Source organism: Watersipora subatra, chromosome 4, assembly GCF_963576615.1.
Source record: "Watersipora subatra chromosome 4, tzWatSuba1.1, whole genome shotgun sequence".
Classification (NCBI taxonomy): Eukaryota; Metazoa; Bryozoa; class Gymnolaemata; order Cheilostomatida; family Watersiporidae; genus Watersipora; species Watersipora subatra.
This window is the reverse complement of record NC_088711.1, coordinates 56,661,774-56,686,493: the sequence shown is the minus strand read 5'-3', so window position 1 is coordinate 56,686,493 and position 24,720 is coordinate 56,661,774. Positions and strand designations below refer to the sequence as shown.

Here is a 24,720-nt window from a genome sequence, read left to right as displayed (position 1 = left end):
CTTCCTGTTCTTTGCGCCTGACTTTCTGAGGATTAGTAATATTCCTCTGTAATAAAGCATTAAAGTATTTCTAATCATAGCTCCAACTTGGTCAACTCGCATGTTTCTTATTGTAGCTGTTTTATTGGTTAGACAATTCCTCAACTATGAAAAGGTGTCAGAGTATAACTTGACAGTCATAGCCTATGATCTTGGACGACCTCGCAGAACATCTCAACTACTCATTCAGGTTGATGTGGAGGTTGGTGCCTCACTTTGTTTTGTTGTCTTTCAATCCTCCTTATATGCTGTTTACTGGCAGGTGAGTTACCAAACTGTGACAAGCTAAGCTCAGAGTTTGTGCTCTTATTTTTATGCCGTAGTCTTATGAGGGGCTATAGTGAGGTAATGGCGGCGCAAGATCATAACAGTTGAATATTTGTGAAAGAGAGCGTTAGACAATTTTGTTCACTTGCTTTTGTAGTGCTTTCTTCTCTTAATTATTTTCTCGCTGTGCATGCCCGTTAGCACACCTTTCACTGTACAAGTTTGAAAACCTCTTTTTAAGTGCAAATAAGACATTTGCTTTTCAAATTATTCCAGCAGTTCTATTTTTTTATCTTTCTTTTCATGTTTTCAGTTTCCAATATCTCTTACCTATCAATGATATTTAAAAAACTATATTTCAACATTGCTTATCACATTACCTGTCACATTACCTGTGTGATGGAAGCCGAGCCGGTCATAAGGTTGGGCCAGCTCGGCTGGACAACTCAGCTAGTAGACCAAATAGCGCTGGTTAACTAGAACAAAGAGACTTACCCAGCACTTGGCAAAAGGAAGAGGAGCTTTCTTTGCCAAGACTAGAACAAAGACTCCCTCCAACATTATGGAAGGAGAAGCCGCACTACAAAGAGCAGAGCAGCATTGCTGCCTTTTCTTCATGTATATCACTGTGTATTCTATATATTTATATATAAATCATAGTCTTTGTTTCTTTGTCATCTGTCCTGTGTCCAGCTATAGCGATTCAAGTCTAGAAATGAAAAATCCACTTCTCACTAGATTTGAACTTGGAACATCCAGGTTCGCAGGCAGACGTTCTATTTACTAGGCGAGGTTACTTACCAGCTACATTGCTATACAATGAAATAGTTATAGTCATACTCATTATACCAGTTAAAATATGCACGCTTGAAGTGCTGTGGAAAATACCATTGGTTTCTACTAACATGCTTGAAGATCATGATTGCATGAGAGATCTTTATGCATAACTTAACGATTATTAAAGGTTGACTTGCAACAAAATTTACATTACAGTTATTTGGTATCAAAAGATTCATCATGTCTTATTCTGTTGTGTTGTAGCTGTCAAATACGTGGAAATGTGATTACCAGCTCTTAAAAGCTCAAAAACGAAAAGCCGCCGTAGATTGGAATCTGTTTATTTATCTGACGTAGTCATTCCAGTTTGGTTATCGTCTTATCACGCATGTTCTCACGTGAATTGAAAGGCCAATAAAAAGCTTAATGTAAAACTTATCATAGCACTAGTTTATGACAAACACTTCAGGTTTTACCGAAGACCCCGTATCAAATATAGATGCTCGCTACTTTACAGTTTTCTTTCGGCATTATTCAATCGTCAAGTCGTAATCTGATCATGTGACCCAATACTTCGCAAATAATTTTTGCAGCTCTTTTCGATTATCACAGGTAACCAACAGGCTCGTCATGATTATCAGACAATGATATATACTCCTTCGAGGTAAGGTTAAAAAGTTTAACAATTTTTTACGGTAAGTTATAAGATATCAGTGCTAAAAGTGACAGCATTACAATGACGATAAAACAGACGCGTAAAAACAATAGACATGGTTTTATTGGATGCGTGAAGTATATTTGTGAAAATATTTCGATCAATGAGGTTGCATAAAAGTGTAAACAGAAACCATCCTGTAACAATTACGTCCCATTTGAGCCGTTTTGGAAAGCGAATCCAAACTACGGCGGTCTCGTGTGGCTGCGATTAACTGTTCGTTTTTGAGCTTTTAAGAGCTTGTAATCACATTTCTATATATTTTGCACCTACAACACAACAGAGTAAGACATGGTGAATCTTATGATACCAAATAACTGTAATGTGAATTTTGTTGCAAGTCAACTTTTAAGCTGGCTTCAGACACCGCTCTTATTTTAGTAAAAGGTTATACTAGGTTAAGTTATCAGCTTAAGTTACTCAAATTCATTGGGTAATTATTTTATTAAAGTGTAATCCCTTAAAATGTAAAGTATATTAACCCTTTAACCGTACCACACCAATGGTGGTACACCACCATGGTACCGATGATACCACACCAATGCTTCAAAATTGTAGTTAAGATATAAACATGCACATTATATATACATTATATTTGTGTTAGATGAATTAATTATTTTATTACCCAATGAATACCAGACATTCATCTAACACAAATATAATGTATATATATAATGTGCATGTTTATATCTTAACTACAATTTTGAAGCATTGGTGTGGTATCATCGGTACCATGGTGGTGTACCACCATTGGTATGGTACGGTTAAAGGGTCAGCCTGATAACACAATGGTCTCAGTGGTGGAATCTGCCTGATTCCTGGCTCCACGCAAAACCTGTTTTTGGGTGAACTTCCCAGCACTGTCATGAGGGTGGCAGCTAGTGAGAAACTCAGGACAACACTCACATATTCCTTGGCTTGAAATACCCAAATATGGTCATCAGTATCGTTCTTATTATTGTTATTATTATTTAATAATATTTTATTCTAGGATGTGGCAGACTCCATACCAGTGTTTCAACAGCCTCTCTATGAGCTCTTCCTGACAGATAATGTAACAGTTGGTACCGTTATAATAGAGATCACAGCAGGATATGGTGACTACCTCTATACTATCGAAGGTTTGTCATAAATATTATATACTGTACTAGTAACCTGGCAGTCTAGTGTGCCGTGCTAGAATAAATATGTGTATAATTATTCTGGGGTGCTAGTGGGTGACTGATTGACTCAGTTGTTAGAGTGTAAGTCTACCAAGCTGAAAATCAGGAGTTCAAATACCCTTTATATCCTATTCTTTTCATAGTAAAGATCTTTTGAAGTTATCACAAAGTTGTTAAGCAGTTGACTTTCCATGCAAGCTAGCTTTTGTATTACCAAGCCAAATACAGAAGAGCTGGGCTTGGAAGTGCCATCACTGGTGTGGTACAATAATGAACTAGTTTCAACTCCTGTCTTGCCTTTCATTCTAATTCATATTATAACGTCATAGCTAAAACACTACTATCATAGTAAACATGGGTTCAAATCCCATGCGATGCAATCTTTTTCCCAGCCTCCATTCATAACTTTGGATGGACACAGCTCTTATTATAGTAAAGAATATAGCGAAATAAAAAACAGATGAGAGCTTTATATGAATTGCAGAGGCAATCTGATGGTAGTGTAGTTAAAAAGAAAAATATTCAGCCCAACTTGTACCAAAAAATTTACTAAATCTTACCCAGTGATCTTTACTAAACTGACCGGATCAATATATTTTGCGTTTCATGATCAACAGTTTGTTTTTTGTTACAAGATATATCATATTCATCTATTTATTCTTACTCTCTAAAATTTAAAACATGTAACTTTAATTGGGCAATGCTATTAAATAGAATTATTATACTGAAATGCTGGTCCATGATGTTGGTCCATTATACTGAAATGCGGGTCCAAAATTAATCCGTTGGATTAATTTTCATCTGTGTTAATGGAAAATGCGACAGGTATTATTGACCTCCTGACTAAAATATGAAAGTTGTTCACTGAATTTATCAGTTACATTGCTCAGGTATGAATAAAAGTACCTTGTCAGTAGTAGAATTTATCAGATTTTCAATGGTGGAAACTTTCACTTTATTATATATATAATAGTGTGGTAGGCTTATATAGTATTCCTATGACCAATAGGAGGCTTGTAGGAAGTATTTAGAGTTTTATATTCGGACAGGTCGGCCAATACCAACCCAGCTGCTTACTCTCTGTATTGGTGATGATATTATATTAAAATCATTAAAATACTTAGTACTTTGTTTTCTTTTTAGGAGAAAGCAAGTTTTTCAGCATAAATTCCTCTAGTGGTGATATCTCTGTGAGCCAGCCACTACAGGGTGGATCAGAGCATCAGCTAAGTGTGCGGGCAACAGACTTCTATGAACCACCGACCATTGCTTACACATTGGTAGGTAGGAAGTAGGAACCCATGCTAAAGGTCGTCAGTGGTTTCATGCTAGTCTGATGTATTGTGTAGCAGACCGACAGAGTGGCTGGGGGGCCTGTAGCACCCTCCCACAGAGTGGCGGGGCGGGCCTGTAGCACCCTCCCACAGAGTGGCGGGGCGGGCCTGTAGCACCCTCCCACAGAGTGGCTGGGAGCCTGCACCAGCCCGTGCCATTAACACTGTCTGTTGGTATACCTTAGTGCTAACCCTAACAGTCTTGTCTTCTTACAATAGCTTTATCACTGATACTATAATATGGTTGGGGATCATTTGTTGTTTGAATTGTGATAAGCAAAGATGGTATTACCATGATAAATTGCGGAATTGTAGGTGAGTCATGTTCCAGATTTATTTCAAATGTATCTTTAATTTAAAAAACTAAAAAAAAATAACAATCTAGATTATGTGATAAAAACTATATAAAGGAATAATCAATAGAAAAGAATTTGTTTTCTTTTACCTTAGAAGTGTAGACTTAATGGCGCATTGGGTCGAAAGTAGATGATGGAGAAATTGTCACATAACTCCATCAAACTTTGTATATGGCTTTTTAATTGCTTTTATATTTTGTGTTATATTTCCAGTTTTACCCTCCTTTTCACTTTCATGTCTCGAAAAACTATGTTGAAGTTGTTGGGTTTATAGACAAATTATTTGTTACAATGTTACATCATAAGTTGGGACATCCATACGTTGAAGTGATCGTAAATAAAGGTTTGATTGTGTCAGCATATTGTGTCAGCATATTGTGTCAGCATATTGAGTATATTGGTGTCAGCATATTGTGTCAGCATATTGTGTCAGCATATTGTGTATATTGGTGTCAGCATATTGAGTATATTGTTGTGAGATAAGTTTATGGCAAACAGAATTTATTGCAGCCATATTTCTGGAGTTTAGCAATCTAGTACTATAATTAAAATGTATATTTTTGTTTTTGTTATATATAAATAAAATAGTGATTATATAAAAATGCTTTTACTGCTATAGCTACATGTAGCTCTATGGGCAGTTTGAAATTACAAGTACCGTAGTTCTATAAATAATAGCACATACTACGGTTGCTATGCTTAGTCTAGATGTATGATGCTACCTCTATGATGAATGTATTAATGGGTTAGTAGCAAGGTAGTAGGTTGGTTTAACCAACATATGGTAGTTATGATCTGTTTATCAATACACATGTTGGTAACTCTATGGGTGTTGTGATAAGGATGCATTTATAGTTACTTTATTAAAAGCAAGTAGTTCTATGCCTGATGTGGCAGTCATTCTAGTAGTTCAAAGACCGGCATATGGTTTAATGCTTAATGGCTAGCTCTATGATAGTGCTTTACTGATAACTCTGTGATATATAGAATTTCATTGGTGAAACATTGGTTGCTTGGTGACAGCTGAACACTGCTTATCAGCACTTATTACAGCCTTACGCCATTTAGAACACGTACCCCTGTGTAGGTACAATCAACCATACCATGTACCACCGTGCAGGTAAAAGCCACTTATACCATGTACCACCGTGCAGGTAAAAGCCACTTATACCATGAATGTACCAATGTGCAGGTAAAAGCCACTTATACCATGAATGTACCACCGTGCAGGTAAAAGCTACTTATACCATGAATGTACCAATGTGCAGGTAAAAGCCACTTATACCATGAATGTACCAATGTGCAGGTAAAAGCCACTTATACCATGAATGTACCACTGTGCAGGTAAAGGTTGTCGTCGATGAAAGTGATCCCAGACCACGATTCGCCAAAGAAACATATGCAGGATTTGTTGATGAGAACTCTCCACCTCCTGTAGAGATCATTGATCTAACATCTTCTGACGAGCAAAGAGGTCGAGCAGTTCGCTACAAGATTGTTGAAGGCAATGAAGGTATGATTAAATATTTGACTAGACATCCATGTATTACCAGTTAAGGAATATGGAAGGCTGAAATATGCCATTCCCACGCAATATTTGATATGGTTGGCTAGTATCTACATAAGATTAATTTCAGCCAATGAGCATATTGGATTAAGGTCGGCTGAAACTACCAGTTTTTGATTTTCTAATACGTTAAAACTACCGCGATGGCTTATCATCACATATTTTGCATCTTATTATCACATAATTTGTATACATAACTAGTTCAATTTTAGAGCTAGTCTAAATCTTTATAATAATAAGAGCCATGTCTGAAGCCAGCTTAACAAACAATTGTTACATAGGGTGGAAAGATCTCTCACACAATCATGATCTTCAAGCGTACTAGTAGTACCCAATAGTGTTTTCGAAAGCGCTTCAACCATACATATTTTAACCGGTATAAGGAGTATGACCACAATTATTCTATTGTATAGGGATGTAGCCGCTTGGCCTAGCGGTTAGGACGTCTGTCTGCAGACTTTCAAGTTGCGAAATCAAATCTAGTGCCAAACAGATTTTCTGTTCTTAGATTTTAATCGCTAAAACTGGACAGGCGACAAACAAACACTGAGATTTATCTATATAGATTCACCTTTATGTTGATTTAAAATGCATGTTGAATTTTAAGTACTTCCTGTATACAAGGATTGGTATAATGATTCTCTTGTAACACCGCCAACCAAGAAAAGAGTCCTAGATATGAGAGATTTTAGACTTATTATATCGGTTATATTTTTCAGCAACTTGCAACGTTAAAGTGCACTGCGTCTAGAAAATGTAATACATAAATGTTTGTACCAAATCTAACATGTCAGCTCTGGTACCGATGCACTACCTCAACCTTTCTTCAACACGAATTCTTTCTGACATACTGGCAATTCAGAAACAATATTATCGTATTTTATCAAGTCAAACAAGCATCAGTTAACAGTAATAATCCCTTTTTTGTAAAAGTCAACCAATTAGTTCATTATCGTCTTAAATTGTAGCAGAATATATCATAAACTTTGTATCGAGTAAGGGAACGTAATGTGTTTCAGTGGTAGTGCTTTGATGATGTGTATTTACAGAGTCGTTTAAATCTTAGTACGTAATTGAAGACAATGCAAATATACTCGAGTAAATTTTGAGTAAAAATATCTCTATTATAAACAACTGTAAAATAAAAAAATTCTGATGTTGGTGCACTACTGAGCAGTAATTATGAACTGGCTACCCATTAGAGCTATTGAACTTGTATCAGCATAGACATCTACATGTAGGCTAGTCAAATCTACTAAAATATTGCATGACAAGTTGGCTAGCTACTCACTTATTTAGGTTAGCATTTTATAACTGCCGTTTGTGTGCTTGTATCATTATGGAAAATAATTCATTAAGGAATAATTAATAATGGCAAAAGGTCAATGGCTACGTAATCTATTTTCTTTTAAAATAACTTTTCTATTTTCTTTTAAATATCAGTAACTTTTAATGATACAAAATACAAGCAAACAAACTGGTTGTTGTATAGCGCTAGTCATTGAGAAATATTTAATAGCTTAATCCTGGTTTATGGTGGGCACCACTGTTACCATACGCTAGTTATCAGCTGTTTACATGTTCAGGAAAGTATGACCACGATGACTGTCTAGTCTTAGATGTAATCAATACTCTTTACTATAACAAACATTGTAGTCCAATCTTCACATAGGTGAAGGTTGTCACACCTATTGGGGTTTGGCGGACTAGATTTTAGTTGCATAGACGCTGTTCACACTATCGTAAAACCATTTGCATTTACATCAGCGGAGAGCCCTTGGTATAGCGTTCTCATTATACCATGTGGCTGATAAAAAAGTGAAATGCTGGTCTCGCAGCAACAATCATGAAGGGAAATATAGATCAAGTAATTTGCAACAGCCAATCACCATCATGTCATCACCGATTAGTTGCGTGTGATGTCACTTCAGACCTGCTCATATGAACTGTCAGTGATTACCGTGGGTATAGTTGGTGTGACTTACTGTTTACCCATGATCTTTTGCACATAGATGGCTCAGAACTATAAACAGCTCCTGCTTGACATTCATAAAGTTAATCAACATTAGATCGCTCTATTAATATATACTTGCCATTTAGTATGTTTGTATAATTGGTTACCTGTACTTGCAGTGTAATAGGCATTGATCCCTACTAGCAGACTTGGAGAATTGCTTTATATAGAGCTTGCGAATTTTCTTCTCAAATGAAATTTCACTTTTTCAGTTGTTTTCAAAGTTTTAGTTAAAAGTATTATATTATTATTGCTGTTATTTTGGCATAACAAATCCTTCAATCATGGATAATGCTTATTTATGGTTAATGTTATAACATTATGTAGCTCTACAGGTAGTGTGGTAGACGCTCAAGTAATTCGATAACTGGCATTGTAAATCCCTAATGTTTTCTTTTTATAACCCTATTCCTCATTCATAGCCTTTTTCTCTAGCCCTCATTCATTGCTCTCTTTTGTAGCTCTCTTTCTTAGCCGCCCTTTGTGGCCCTTTTCCCTACACCCATTTGTAACCCTCTTCCCTAGCGCTTATTCATAGCCCCCCTTTCCAAGCCATCATTCGGCGCTTATTCATAGCCCCCCTTTCCAAGCCATCATTCGGCGCTTATTCATAGCCCCCCTTTCCAAGCCATCATTCGTAGCCCTCTTCTCTAGCCCTCCTTATGTGGCTCTTTTCTCTAGCCCTCCCTTATGTGAAGTCTTTTTCCCGAAGTCTCTTTCCTAGCCTTTATTCTTAGCCCCTTTTCTTAAGCAACCTTTGTAACCCTTTCTTTTAGCTTTCTTTTCTTAGCCAATATTGCATCCTCTTCTGTTGCCTTCCTTCCTCACTTTATTTTCCAGCCTTCATCTAATCGTTTTCCATGTCCCTTTCTCTGTCTCACTTTTTCGCTCATTTTTCTAGCCCTCCTTCTCGCCTCCACTTTATAGTTTCACTTCTTGCCCTCAGCAACTTTCCTTTTTCAAAGCCCCATTCAAGTACATTGTGCCAGAGCTTAGATGGCTCAAGCAATTAAACCTTCATAACTTGTAGATGGGCTGTTCTACTTGGACCAGTTTACTGGCAAGCTCTTCTCAAATGTTACATTTGATCGGGAAGAGAGAGTTTTATACAGTTTAAAAATTCAAGCATTTCGTGAAGAGTATCGCGAAAGGCGAGACATGTCAAACTGCCCTAGACATCAGAGGGATGCTGAATACCTGCTCAGCAAGTTAAGTGCTGACATCTTTGAACAAGTCACTGGTTTAAAACAGGTATGCAGTAAATTCCTGCATTTCTATGCTGGTGATTGACTTGTTTTAACAATGTTATAGCTCCGGAAAGCTCTATTTTAAACATACAGTATTTCAATTGCTTTCTTTTCAAATATTTCGTTGGTTTATTGTAGGAAGATGTCATTTCAGAACTAATGCATGTTATCCCTAATATAGCACTAGACAGCGCCAATTCAGGATATAATTTTACTCACAAACTACGCATGGCAAGAGAGGTAACCAGACAGCTTGATGTAACCACTATCCAGGTATATATGCTTTTGGCATTATCTCCCCTGATAAATTGTCATCATGTGTTTAAAACCTTTATAATGCTGTAAATTGATTCATTTTATATTTAAGCCGATACATCTATGAAGCTCTTTTGCAAATGCTGCGTTGTAAGTTTTTACATGTAAAGGAATTTGCCGCGTCCCCTTTGCTGGCTCTACGTCTAAACTCAAAGATACAATGCAGTATGTTTCCAGTTGAGAATATAAGTATTTACTTTACATGAACATTATACAGAACATGTATTGACAAGAAAGGGAACTCTGCTTTCTTGGCCTTCATTTCGTCTTTATATAGTTTTTGTGGGGCTTCGCTCCGCCTCTTTACGGGTCGGTTTAGGAGTGGTTCCCGAGTCGGGCCGAGTCGGCATTCTGCTTGTCTGATTGTTAGCTTCCGCCACATACATTTTGTCAAAGAAAATGTATGAACCACAGGCTACACTTGCTACAATAGACTATACATGTATATCATGGGCTTTGGCAATGCATCAAATAGCTGAAATAAATTGTACCTTTGCTGTAACATGGTAACAGAGTCGTCCCAATGCTTTGCATTTTTCCAGTTAATTATGCTTTCCTACTGTTTGATGGAAATTGTTATTAACGCTCTGAAAATCTTTTTAAACAATCATATTGTTCAGTAGTCCATGCTACTTGCATTTGTTTATTTATTTGTTTATTTTTGACAGTTGTTCATCATTTATCTCCCCTTACTCATGCCAGCTATACAATCACAACAAAAGTCTATAAACTTCTTGTCCTTGTCCGGATTCTACTCATACAAGCAGCGCTTTTGACTCTGTTTGATAATATCCACATTCTCAATAATAATTTCTATAGAAAAGCATTTTTTGTGAATTATTTTATCTTCGTTTGTGTTGGTTTGAAAAAAATTATCATTAAAAGAAGCATTATATTTATTTAATATTGTTTCGGTAGTCCTACTCTCATTGGTTGGAATAACTGTTGTTTCCTGCTCTTATTGGCTGACATTGCTGAGTGGCCTTTCATTAGTTAAACTAAACAGTTCCTCGCTATCATTAGTAGACTTGGTTGAGTGGCCTTGCTTTTATTAGCTAGAATAACTGTTGTTCACTGCTCTCATTGGCTGACATGGCTGGGTAGTCCTGCTCTCATTGGCCTGTGCGAACTTTGAATCTGTCAAAACAATTAACAAAATCCTTGCGATCTCATTGGTATTCTACTGAACTCTCTAATAAAATTTATTCTAAACATTTACTGCTATATTTAGGTCAAGGACCTTACTTTTGTTTAGAAGGTTAATTGCAGCCAATAGAATGAAAGGTAACAAGCAATAATAATACTAAGCATGTGAGACTTCTGCTTTGGGTGCTTTGTTATTAGTTGAAAAGTAGGGTGATAATCGTATCATCGATGTAAGTAACTTATTTATCAAAATTCATTAATGTTTTAAGTTCCTGAATGACATGTGCATTTGAAAAACTGGTACCGCAATAACTTCTACCACACTTTAGGTAATTCCCGGGTTCAGGTAACTTCTTCTAAGCTGTGATTTATTATGTCAGCGCTATATATAGTTTTATCTGTGTTTTAGGTGACAATACGTGATGAAAATGACAACCCTCCAAGGTTTGACACAGCAGGTCATATTGGAATTCCAGATAACGCCGCCCAGGGTGATACTGTGGCCTACATTAGGGTAAGTCTAGTGACCTCTTACCTTGCTGTGCTCTATGCACAATGTGGTTGCCACATACATCTCACATACCAATTTAGACAACAAGTACACGTACTGTATACTGTCTGATACTGGATGGGCTCTATTGTCATATTTGTTGTTAGGAAAACATTATTTTGGGCTGAGATAAATCTGAACATAACAATGGTTTAGCCAGGATGACACTAGTGATCAAGAGCCAAGCAGGAGGGCTATTAGTATAAAGTAGCTATTAGGAGTAAAATTAACGAAAAATGGTCAATCAGTAGAACAATTTGTTAAAAGAAGTCAATCAGAACATAGCTAGTAAAAGTAAGCCAATCAGAACATAGCTAGTAAAAGTAAGCCAATCAGGAGAATAAATAGTAAAAAAAGCCAATCACCAGCCAAGTTTTCAATTTACACTGCAAAAGGGAACAAAGTGTCTGCTATCTAAGCATAAAAAGACCATATGTATTTGTTATTGATATAGACGTGCCTATACATATACAGACATGCCTATACATGTACAGACATACCTATACATGTAACAGACATGCCTGTACATGTACAGACATGCCTATATATGTACAGACATGCCTATACATGCCTATATATGTACAGACATGCCTATACATGTATAGGCATGTCTGTACGTGTATAGACATGCTTATTAAATTAAATTGTAGATCATAGCTCTAGTGAATTATGAGTGTAGTTTGTATAGTCATAGAGTTCGAATCATATTTAATTTCTATCAAAATTGTTTGTTTGTTGTTTTATTATATTTTATTACTTCTTATTGGATAAAACTCAGTAATCCGATGACAAGATTTGAGACAATGCTTAGCTGCTTTTGGTATATAATTCATGGTGTGAAAATAATCCTCGTTTTCACATTTCATAGGCTTCAGATCCAGACGAGGGAGACAACTCTACATTAGCCTTTGGTCTTATACAACCGAGTGCCTACTTTAAGATAATATCTGACAGTGGAGCAGTAGTATTGTTGGCTTCAACTATCACTCTCTCTCAGTATGACCTTTTAGTCGAGGCAGTCGACAGGAATGGACACAGCACCGGTCAAAGATCCAGCAAGCGATTCAAGGTTAAATATATATTAGCAGAATGATTTGCGCACTCGGCAATAATAATTTCTCTAAGTGCTAGTGGATGGTTTGCTTTATATATATATACTGTTCTTAGAAAAATTAACCCACGGCTATCATAGAATGACTCAAAATGAGAACCTTTGGGTGATAAACTATTTTGCCTATAAGCCAATACCTCCCATGGGCTAATAACTGCAGAGTGTTGGTATGCGACGCTCTGCTGTGAGTTTATTATCTGAGCACAGTTAATTTTACCTCGCTGCTAATAATGCAGCAAGACTGGACAAAGTTTCAGATGGCCCGTTTAAAAACAACAGCGGTCATTAAAATGATCGACAAATCACAGTGTCATAAGGTGATTGAAGAAGCAATATGGCATGCGAGTAAACAACTGTGTAACATCAAAGTAGTGATTATTTGTTGCATAGAGATTTCTTCTGTTTACTTCAGTTGGAGCTTATGCTTAGGAGTGCCCAAGTCATTTTCTATAAAATATGACAAAACATGACGGAGAAGGTTTTCTATAAAAGCTTAAATATTTTTGAAGCCCCATGGCCTATTAAGAATTTTTAACATAAGAAAATTTGTGTGAACTCAGGATTGGTCTTTCAACACTGAACTCTCCGATTATAGTTTTCTTATTCAGCAGTTCTTTGTAGTTGTCTTCTCTACTCTTTTTAGTATCTGTAGATCTTCACGATATGGCAATTTATACATCGCCATGATTTAAAAGATATCGCCAATCGTATCCATGATATAATCATGGAATGGTGATTTATCTCCCACCTAATGATTTCTATAGTGAGTGATACTGGAACTAAAACGCACGGACCTTCTAGTCTTATAATCTGCTCATTCCATGGCCTTCCACACTCAAGGTCATAAAAATAAATTCATGAAATAAATGTTTCTAATTGTCATGAATGCAAAACAGTTTTTTTTAAGTTGAAGTATATAAAAATATTAATACAAATTTACATGCTTTTTTGCATAATAATATTGCAATATATCATGAATCATCTACTTGCAATACTCAATCGTCTGCTGATTTTTGGAAATCGTGAAGTTTTATATATCTCTTACCAGATTATTACTATGTATATATATATATATCTCAAAGTATGTCTGTGTTTCTGCTAATTCGTGTATCTGTCTCTGCGTATGTCCAGCGATAGCTATTAAAATCTTGAAATAAAGAATCCATATCGCAAAAGATTTGATCTCGGACACTCCCAGTTGCCAGTCCACAGCCTTACCAATTAAGCCATAGACGAGCTTATATTATCGTTATATTAGTACTATATATTATTATTACATATTACTACTACATCTAGTGAGAGTCTTATACTTACAGTTGTTGGTGACTAGGAATGAGAGCAGAGTGTCATATGAAGCTAGCATTCCATATAAAGACTTACCGGCTGTCCTTCACTTAGCTGGAAACCTAAGCAAGATTCTAGGAATTGATGTTCGAGTTGAACAAACACAACCTGTGTCAGAAACGATCTCCACTATCACTATGTTTGCTTTTGCTGATAAGAATACTATGATGGACCGAAGAGATCTGCTTGGGTAACTTCTTACCGAGTGGGATACTTTCAATGTAATACGATGTGTGGCAAACACAGAGTTTAAGGATCTGTTTCTATGTAGAATAAAAGAATTCACTTTAGTTATGGATTAATTCTTATTTTAAAAGTTGGAGTTCTCAGTTAAAAAATAAACAAGACCAACAAATTCCATTAGAAATAATTTTTGTTGTGTCCTTTTTACTTGGAACTTTACTATTGCAAGTTTATGTTGTTCACGTTCAGCTGTTTATTAATGTTCAGTTAATAGAAAGAAATGGCACAGTGGGATCCGCTACAATCTTAACTAATAAAAGCCTTAACTCTCTGGGTAAGATTTTATAAAAGGGTAAAATTGGATAAACTGTGATCAATTTGAGTAGACCAATTCCGTTGACACACATTTTTTTGTAGAATAAATGATAGTATAGATATGAATGCCAAGACAGTTCTGCAGAGCTGGACTTTAACTGAATTGCTTTTAAAATATCGTTCATTGAATGTAACTTAAGGCTCTGAATAGAAGGTCGATTTCTTCATTTTGATAATACAGTACAAGTATAAACGCATACAATATTTCGGGTCAAAGCTGTAGATTTTGCTGAAGTAAGATTGCTAAGATTGTAAGTAAGTTCTAAGTAAGATTGTAAGATTTTGCTGAAGTATTTTGCACACGCTATCAATTTATATCATATTGGTTTGTTGAAATACGCATTTATGTTTGTGGATAGAGGCCAATGTTTGCTCTATGATTCGGCATTATAGCAAATATAATTTGTAGACCTGTTTCTCTCTTACAGGGTTCTCAACGCTAACCAGGCTCAACTAAACTCTTACTTTGGAAACCTCTCTGACATCATCACTGTCACAGCTAAGCCCATAATATCAAGTGGAGGAGGGGGTGCTACCGATATAGCCTTCATTGTCATGGGGCTTGTCATAGGTGCCGCAGCAATATTTGGGATTCTCTTGCTCACAATATACTGGAAACAGTAAGTTGGTCGATCTTGACTAGATGTCTTTTTAGAGGCAGCATGCTGCCAATGTCATATGTATTTTCACATTTGGGCAACTAGAGCTGATTGTTGTAGAAAGTATAATTGTAGGAAAAATATTCATTTGTGGTTTAACTGTCTCAGATTTTTATGTATTTGGTGCATTTCTTCATATTGTGGTTGCTCACAGTGCATGCCTTTCAGTCCATGCTTGAATTCTCATTTATCATGTTGACTACTCACTCGGTCAGTTTGTTGGATTGATTACTTGCCTAATAAATGTCTCTCTGCTCATCAGAGTCTAGTTGTAACACCAAAAGGTCTATCGCTCTTCTACTAGAATCATACTTTGTCATATCCAAGTCGGTATCTCTTAATATCGAAGACTAGTAAGAAAAATTAGAACACTTTCAAAAAATTATGTTTTAGAGTTATTTAGAGTTAATATGAACAGTTATGGTCAGTGTCTAAATGTCCTTAATGCTGATGAACTAACTGTATTTTTAGTTATTTGCTGCTTAAAATACTCAGGTCTCTAATCTGCCGACCATCCATTACATTTCTACTTCCCTAAAATGTTTACCACACTTTACACCAACACTTTGCCAATCCACATTATTAAACGGGTTGTGCAAAAAGAATTTTCTCTTCCAATTCACTTGACTAATTCTTATTATTTTTCTATCATTGTCTAATTTACTTTGAACAGCATTGACGGATGATAGCAAAGTTCATATCTACATGTATATATCCCGTATTTTCATGTTCAGCATCTCTTTATTCTAGACATCACACAAGACTATTTGCTTTCATGCTTATTTTCATTAGCTTGATACTTTCTGATCAAATAGCTTTATAGAGCGGTCATTTCTGATCTCCGCCTCTCTATTCTCACAGTCGTCTCGACTTTACACTTAGTTTTTATCGTAAATAGTAAATGGTTCTCTTAAGTACTAATCTGATTTTTTTTACTTTGATTGGGATAAAAAACTAGCAAATCAAATAAAATAGTTCAAAATTCAATAAATTCAAATAGTCATTTAAAACCTGGTTTTATACTATCTAAACGGTGGTCTTTTCTATCCAGACTAGCTGATGAACTTACATAGATATACTCACTGACAGTGAACTTACATAGATATAGTTACTGACCTTGAACTTACATAGATATAGTCACTGACCTTGAACTTACATAGATATAGTCACTGAATTTGAACTTACATAGATATAGTCACTGACTTTGAACTTACATAGATATAGTCACTTACTTTGAACTTACATAGATATAGTCACTGACTTTGAACTTACATAGATATAGTCACTTACTTTGAACTTACATAGATATAGTTACTGACCTTGAACTTACATAGATATAGTCACTGACCTTGAACTTACATAGATATAGTCACTGAATTTGAACTTACATAGATATAGTCACTGACCTTGAACTTACATAGATATAGTCACTGAATTTGAACTTACATAGATATAGTCACTGACCTTGAACTTACATAGATATAGTCACTGACTTTGAACTTACATAGATATAGTCACTTACTTTGAACTTACATAGATATAGTCACTGACCTTGAACTTACATAGATATAGTCACTGACTTTGAACTTGCATAAATATAGTTACTGACCTTGAACTTACATAGATATAGTCACTGACCTTGAACTTACATAGATATAGTCACTGACCTTGAACTTACATAGATATAGTTACTGACCTTGAACTTACATAGATATATAGTCACTGACCTTGAACTTACATAGATATAGTCACCGACCTTGAACTTACATAGATATAGTCACTGACCTTGAACTTACATAGATATAGTCACTGACCTTGAACTTACATAGATATAGTCACTGAATTTGAACTTACATAGATATAGTCACTGACTTTGAACTTACATAGATATAGTCACTGACTTTGAACTTTCATAAATATAGTTACTGACCTTGAACTTACATAGATATAGTCACTGACCTTGAACTTACATAGATATAGTCACTGACCTTGAACTTACATAGATATAGTCACTGACCTTGAACTTACATAGATATAGTCACTGACCTTGAACTTACATAGATATAGTCACTGACCTTGATCTTACATAGATATAGTCACTGACTTTGAACTTACATAGATATACGAGAAACTTACATAGATATACGAGAACTTACATAGATATAGTCACTGACCTTGAACTTACATAGATATACGAGAAACTTACATAGATATACGAGAACTTACATAGATATAGTCACTGACCTTGAACTTACATAGATATAGTCACTGACCTTGAACTTACATAGATATAGTCACTGACCTTGAACTTACATAGATATAGTCACTGACCTTGAACTTACATAGATATAGTCACTGACCTTGAACTTACATAGATATAGTCACTGACCTTGAACTTACATAGATATAGTCACTGACCTTGAGCTTACATAGGTATAGTCACTGACTTTGAACTTACATAGATATACTCACTGACTTTGAACTTACATAAATATAGTCACTGACCTTGAACTTACATAGATATACGAGAACTTACATAGATATACTCGTAAACGAGTCGCAGCAAAGTTCGTGCCAAGCTTGCTAACTGATGACCAAAACGAGATCAGGATGCACGCTTGCAACGATTTTAAGAAAGCTTTCAGGAATGATCAAAACTTTATTTCATAGGTCGTAATATCCTTGTTGTCTCTAATTTCACCCAAAATTTAATGCAAATGCGCTATTCTGGTTTATTAGACATGACGATAATTTTTTTTTAAATCGACGGAAGCACCTGACAGACCTTGACATATCGTCGGCTCACATGAGAACGCGTTGTCATAGCAGCTTGAAATTTTGTGACAACACTCCAGAGATGTTTCCCAGCTAAGGCTGCAATGGGTTTTTCCATCATGCGAATACGCACAAGTATACAACTCCATTCCGGGAACTTTTGGATCAGACCTCGTAAATTGTTAAAAAATCGTTTAAATTGTCTGTTAAAATTTTTTGAACATGTCTAAAACTAAGTCCAGTCTCTTCAGATATCTCTAATGGTTAAACGTCGATCTGGCAAGACTAGTGACCTCACACTGTCATTTTACGAGCAGGTTGTTGCCGACGCTGGTCTGCCAGACCTCGCGTCATCTTTAGTGCTGTCTCTACCTTCACATAAACATTTGTACCACTTAAAAATTTGTGTTTTCTTTAGACCAGCATCTCCAAAAGCAATAGTTAACATTTCAGCTGTCTGAGTACTTGTTTTCCTAAATTTAGCAAAAAACTTAATGCAAATATGCTGTTCTGATTGATTAGACATGACGATAAATTTGTTAAACAATCGATGGAAGCACCGGACAGACCTTGACATATCGTCGGCTCACACGAGAACGCATTGTCATAGCAACCTGAAATTTTGTGACAACACTCCAGAGGTGTTTCTCAGCCAACCCTGCATTGGGTTTTTCCGTCATGCGAATATGCACAAGAATACAACTCCATTCCGGGAACTTTTGGATCAGACCTCGTAGTTACTGACTTCGAACTTACATAGATATAGTCACTGACTTCCTCAAGCTCATCCAAGGGGTAGTCTTAGCCTGGCTATTAATTTGTTATGGATGATTATTTCAGAAGCATGAGATGATTTCAGTTGCCAAATAGACTTAAATAACTTGGTGCTTCTTTACATAAGAGATGATTGTCATTCCTCACCTACGTTGATGTATTCATCAAAGGATTCGTCTTCTCTCTGTAATAGTTTTCTCTCTATCAAAATTTGTTTTTTCTTAATTATTGGTTCATTCATCGTTTGGATCATCTACTGCTTGTAGGATAGAGGCTGAGTAAGTCAAAAAGTTGTTGCTGTGGATTACATCTACTTTGTATTTATTTTAGCCTTCATTGAGCCTTTATTATTTATTTATTTATTAAGTCTTTGTTGTGATTAGTCTCTAACATGCACAGCTTTAGCACTTGCACGCATACTAATTGTCACCTATTGTCAGAGGAGTAAAAACTCAAGTGATTTTGCACATTTCCTTTAGCAAATGAAATATGCTACCTGCTGCATATTACATCTTGTAAAATTTTGCACTATGTATTGTATATTTCATATATCATATACACTGCAACCCGGAATATGATTACCCTGTTATACGTTTTTTGCCTTGCGAAGTGGAACACGAGGTTTGTTGCCCCACCACATGACATTTTTTCCGCCGTACGACATCAACAAAAAATTTCTCTCAAAATTCAAATTTGGCAGTCGGTGTGCTGAACACGTTGAAATAACAAAAATGCCGATTTGCTATTTGCCAAAATCCTTCCCATAATGCCTGAAAGAGATACAATGCTCACTCTCGGTTCAGCGTTATTCGTTATAAGTTATAGAGAACACGAAATCGGAAACAGACGTGTTCTAAAATTTTAGACATTGCTAAAATTAAAGTTTAGTTCAAAAAACATACATACTAAAATTTAGTTTCAAGTGTTTGTTTAGTAAGCTAACTTCATTTTAAGTTAAATTCAAAGTTTATGTTAGACGTCTGTCTCGAAGGTAAGAGTTACATACGGTACGTACTGCACATAGTACATTGCTGCTACTGCACATAAGCGTTTTACATTGTATTATTACATTTTATTGCAGATAATAACCACTAAATACACTAAATGCTAAATAGTGACCTAAATACACTAAAGGTATTGTTGGTAACTATAGTTACATGTAGTTAGGAAGGTTAACATACCATTTTGTTGCTAATTTTTAATATGTCCAATACCTATATAAAATTTGTTAATTTTTACCTTATGGTATCTACTGCTGCTACTGCACATAGTACATTGTAATGTTACATTTTCTTACAGATCACAGCCACTAAATACACTGAAGTTATTGTAGTTAACTATAGTTACTAAGGCTAACATCTCTTTTGTAACTATTTTTTAGTATGTGCCGTACATACATAAAATTTTGATGATTTTTACCAGGAAGTGTTTGCATTAGATAATTACTATGGGTTTCTCTACCCCTCTATACAACGTTTTCGCTTTACAATGAGGCGTTAAGGAACACCGTAAGGAGTTAAAGTTGTTTAGCCGGGATCCATGTACTCTGTCAATTTCTTATTTGGTCTCATATTGCATGCAATACTTTCGTGTAACCCTCTATACAACATTTTCGCTTTTACGGTTTTATGAAGTACTTTGATGAGATTGTTTTCTATATTGGATCGATACTGCATTAGATAGTTTGTCTGCATTTTGTACATTTTTATTAAATATACAGTAGACGCTCCTACAACGTAAATACTCTGTTCAGAAACATTTACGTTATAGAGATTTTGCATTATACGGACAATGAAATACATGTAAATTGCCTTTTTATTGTAATTTGCCTTGTATTGTAAATCGCCTTGTTGTAATTTTACAACAAGTTTAACACATCTTCGATGTCTGTTCACAATGATTTCTTTATTTTCTCTAGACAGCAAGGTCTATTCCGCAAAGGAAAACTAGCACCGTACTTTTCGGACTATCAACTTCACCCCTATATAAGCCGCATCTGCTTTGTTTTCCAAAAAAACATAATAAAACAATACATAGGCTGCACCTTTGCATAGGCTGCAGAACTCAGGACGGTGTTTTTTAACGCGGCAGCAACTTTGCTGTTTAACCCACTCAGGACTGTTCCCGAATACCTCGGGAAGAGTTGTGCTCTCCAGGGCCCATTCCCGAAGTACTCGGGTTAAACTTTGATTTGCTCTATTGCTTAGCTGTTTAGGTACATCGGTTTTATTCATTCACCAAACGAAGTTTAAGAGTCTGGGCATCATTTTGATACCAAATATGTGATTGGACAAGAAAGTTTTAACTAACAAATTATGTGATAGATATCAACTGTTTTGGAAATTTGATGATCGCCATATTGGAAAAGGTTTATCCGAACGATGGCAAAATTTTTAAGTGAATTAGATGCGGTAATCAGCTCAGGGGAAGAAAATAGCAACAAAAGTAATGTTCAAGAAGAAAATGAGAATTTTCTGATGGAAGAAGGTAAGTTTTATGTGGCTATTTATAGAATTTTACCGAAAAAAAAACGATAAAAAGCCGAAATTTTTCTTGTGAATTTCTAACAAACTTTATTCTAACAGTGTAAGATATGGATTTTTTTCATGATACACATGATTATAACATTTTCAATCCAATAAAATTTAGATCTTTTTGCAGCATGAACTCATCACTCTATTACCCCATAATAAACAATAGTTTTATGATTTCCTTGTAGAACTACAAGATAATAAAAATTTCTTATTTCATTTATATCCAATTGTTCAACCCACAATTAGTCAAGCATATAGTTCTCAACCTCAACATCTACTATAAACTAGCCTCAACCACTAAACTCTAATATTGGTCGATAGGGGACACTTACCACAGTAATCATCTTCATGACTTTTTGTGTTTATATTTACAGTATCAAAAAATATTTGCAATTTGTATTACCAATTGTTAGCTGCAGTAGACTACGTATTTTCAATTTGTTATTAGGTATTTACCCTGAAAAGCTACTAAAGCACAATTTTTTCTAGGCTGTACAAGAAGTTTGAAAGCAAATAGGTTGCTTACTACCGATCATATTTGCTACATGTAGGTGAAGACAGTCAAGGGCTTGTGAGTGATGATGCCATTGTTGATGAGCCAAGGGCTTCAACACCAATATCTGATGAATACTGCATCAACTAACTTATAATGGCAGCAAATATGCATGTGTAGTTGGCATCAAATAACTCTCACCGTGTCATAATTTTTTAATGAACACACCCTTATTATACATGTATATATTGTTTCGTTTTCATGCATATTCATTTTTACTGTATTTTTTACAATATATTTTACTGTATTTTTACACCTATTTTTTTTGCTAGTAATTGATTGTCTGTTAGCTGGTAACTTGAGTATTTTTTATGCATAATATATTCATAATAACCTCTGCAATGCATTTCAATATAAATTAACAAATTGTTTGATTATATAATTGATAAAACTGTCAGTGACGTAGTGTTGGTTAAAAGCTAGTAACACCTGTTCTATTGCTCGGAATTGAGAAATCTTTTTTTTTATTTGCTGCTGATAAAGTTTGCTATCAATCTAACATAGGTCCAACAATGTCAGTATCAAAAAACTGCTTGTGAGCTGCTACGAAACATGAAAAACAATTTTGATAAAAAAAAGTTCACAGAATTATTAGAAATTGTGGTCAGTAGAATTTGTAAAGGTGCACAAAAATTTATATCACATTGTAGCCTGGAATGTCTTTGTTATGCTGCAAAAAACAAATCAAGATTATTTTGAAAAGAACTCTAGTTATACTCAATTTTGTGTAGCTCTATTTTAATTGTAAGGCTAGTGAAAAATTAATTGGGCTGGGGGAGCAGTCAACCAATAACTAATTAGTCCTGAATGGGTTAAAACAGAACAGTGCCTAACGGCACTGTTTCGTATTAACCAAAGCTTTTTAACCTAGTGTCTAACGGAACAGTACTGTTACGCATTGTTTCGTATTTTTTTTCACCGCTAGGGGCGCACTAACCGGAGATTCTGGTTAATGCGCCCTAGCAATAAAAGAAAAAGCCACAGAATAGCCGCACCCTTATATAAGCCACGTGGCTCAAATCGTCAAAAAAAATTAGTGGCTAATAGTCCGAAAAGTACGTTACATATTTTATGCGCTTACGATAAAGTCAAACAAAAATATATTTTTACTATAATAAGAGTGGTGTCGACATGTCCGTATGTCATCAGGGTTGAAGGGTAGGATAAAAGATATTTTTTAACGATACTCCAACTCGTGACATTCTTTGGTAAATTGACGCTATAACACCTGCACCAATCGATCACCATAAAAGTATTACTGAACAATAGCGAGGTACTTATTCTCTCTGTTTTGTTGACACATCTGATGCTCTATCACAGCAAACTAGAGTGTTATGGAACTTGTATAAATAATAGAGATAACACTATACGTATGTCTTTTTGTCTCAGAAGTGTGGTAAAAGAAAGCGATATTTTAAGGCCAACTACAAGATTATCATTATTCAATTAGAGTTTGAGAATTTGTACAGACTTGACACTTTACATTATCTGGGGCTTTTTACGTAGTACGAAGCAAAACTTTACATAAATTTTTTACGTTACATAGAATTTACATTATAGGAGTGTCTACTGTATAGGGTATGCATGGCATACTGTATATCCTAAGTAGCGAGTTTGCTGAAAAACTATGTAGTGCATTTGGCACTTTTTACATACTTTGCTATCGGGCATCTATATACACAGGAGAGTGATAGCAGAGAAGAAGGGCGATCAGGGTAACCTGATAGAGGACAATGGAGAGGACGATGCCCAAGAGTCTGATAAGGATCAGCCTTTGACTCCTGCTGAGACATTGCCAAACAATCAAATGTATTGCTTTATTTGTAAAATTAAACGTATCGTTTTACCTTTAGTACATTTGTCCAATCAGGCGACAGATGTGTTATTAAATTGTTGTTTCACAACTACATTATACTGAAGCTCATTTCTTATCAAAGTGAATTCTGCATATATTGCGACATAGCCCTGTGTTTAGTAACTGAGGTTCAAATGACTCGAAGGGTATTAAAATAGTTTGGCATGGAAGTATCATATGTATCATTATGGTATTCATAGACCAAATTCTGGTGTTCCACTCTAACATTAGTACATTGAGTACATGTTTATTATCTTGCCTATTTCTATTCAAATGAATGTTTGACTTCTATGAAAGGTAATTCGTGTAGAGGTGTATTTCATCCTTATTTAGGTACAATCAGATGGCCTTCCCTGGTATGATGTTCCCATCAGATGCCAAATGGATGAACCCGTACCAGATGCAGATAATGTCACAGGCTCAAAATTACAATAAGACACAGTAAAGTAGTAACAACTTCGCTTCTTCTCAGCTCTCTCCAATATCCTATTAACGATATATTTATCTGCTCCAATATGATTTACTGGAAAAGGTTATGAATTCTCATTTTGCGCTGTTGGGTTGTCAAGTAGAGCTTGGTACAGAAGTGTTTGTTTGTTGTCCTTTGATCATTTTGCTGAAGTTTTTTGTAATGTTGTTTTATGTATTGCTATGGTATTTATAGTTTTGTTAGCTCGTTAGTTAGCTCGTTAGCTTATTAGTTGTGTTAGTTGTGTAAGTTTTTTTTTGTGTCAGCACAAAAACTTTACGTTTGTGGATGTTGTTTTGTAATTATTGAAAAAATGTAATCTTTTGCCACACGTAATATAATGCGACTCTACCATTTCGTTCTTTCTTATGTAATATTTGCACCATACATGTATATGTACATGTACTATTAACTAGCGTTGAAGCACTGTCAAAATGTGCTATGCTAAGCTTTCTATATGAAGGTTTTGTGATAAGAAATATGAAAGTTCTAAGCAAGTAAAACATATAAGTAGATTTGATACTTTGTATTACCCGGATATATTCAAAAGAAACTATTTACAGCTTGAATCCAGTTTTTTGATTTTTAGTGTATTTAC

At 35.3% G+C, this 24,720-nt stretch overlaps 1 protein-coding gene across 1 annotated transcript; it reads left to right on the top strand.

The window, feature by feature from the left end:
* Positions 1–100: 100 nt before the first annotated feature.
* LOC137394378 (protocadherin gamma-B7-like) lies at positions 101–24,409 on the top strand. The gene is made up of 12 exons (XM_068081091.1): positions 101–241; positions 2,790–2,919; positions 4,108–4,241; positions 5,996–6,164; positions 9,263–9,483; positions 9,618–9,752; positions 11,350–11,454; positions 12,359–12,559; positions 13,918–14,135; positions 14,932–15,123; positions 23,482–23,607; positions 23,987–24,409. Exons 1-12 carry the CDS (start codon positions 101–103, stop codon positions 24,096–24,098), a joined length of 1,884 nt encoding a protein of 627 aa, XP_067937192.1. The 3' UTR covers positions 24,099–24,409.
* The last annotated feature ends 311 nt before the right edge of the window (positions 24,410–24,720 follow it).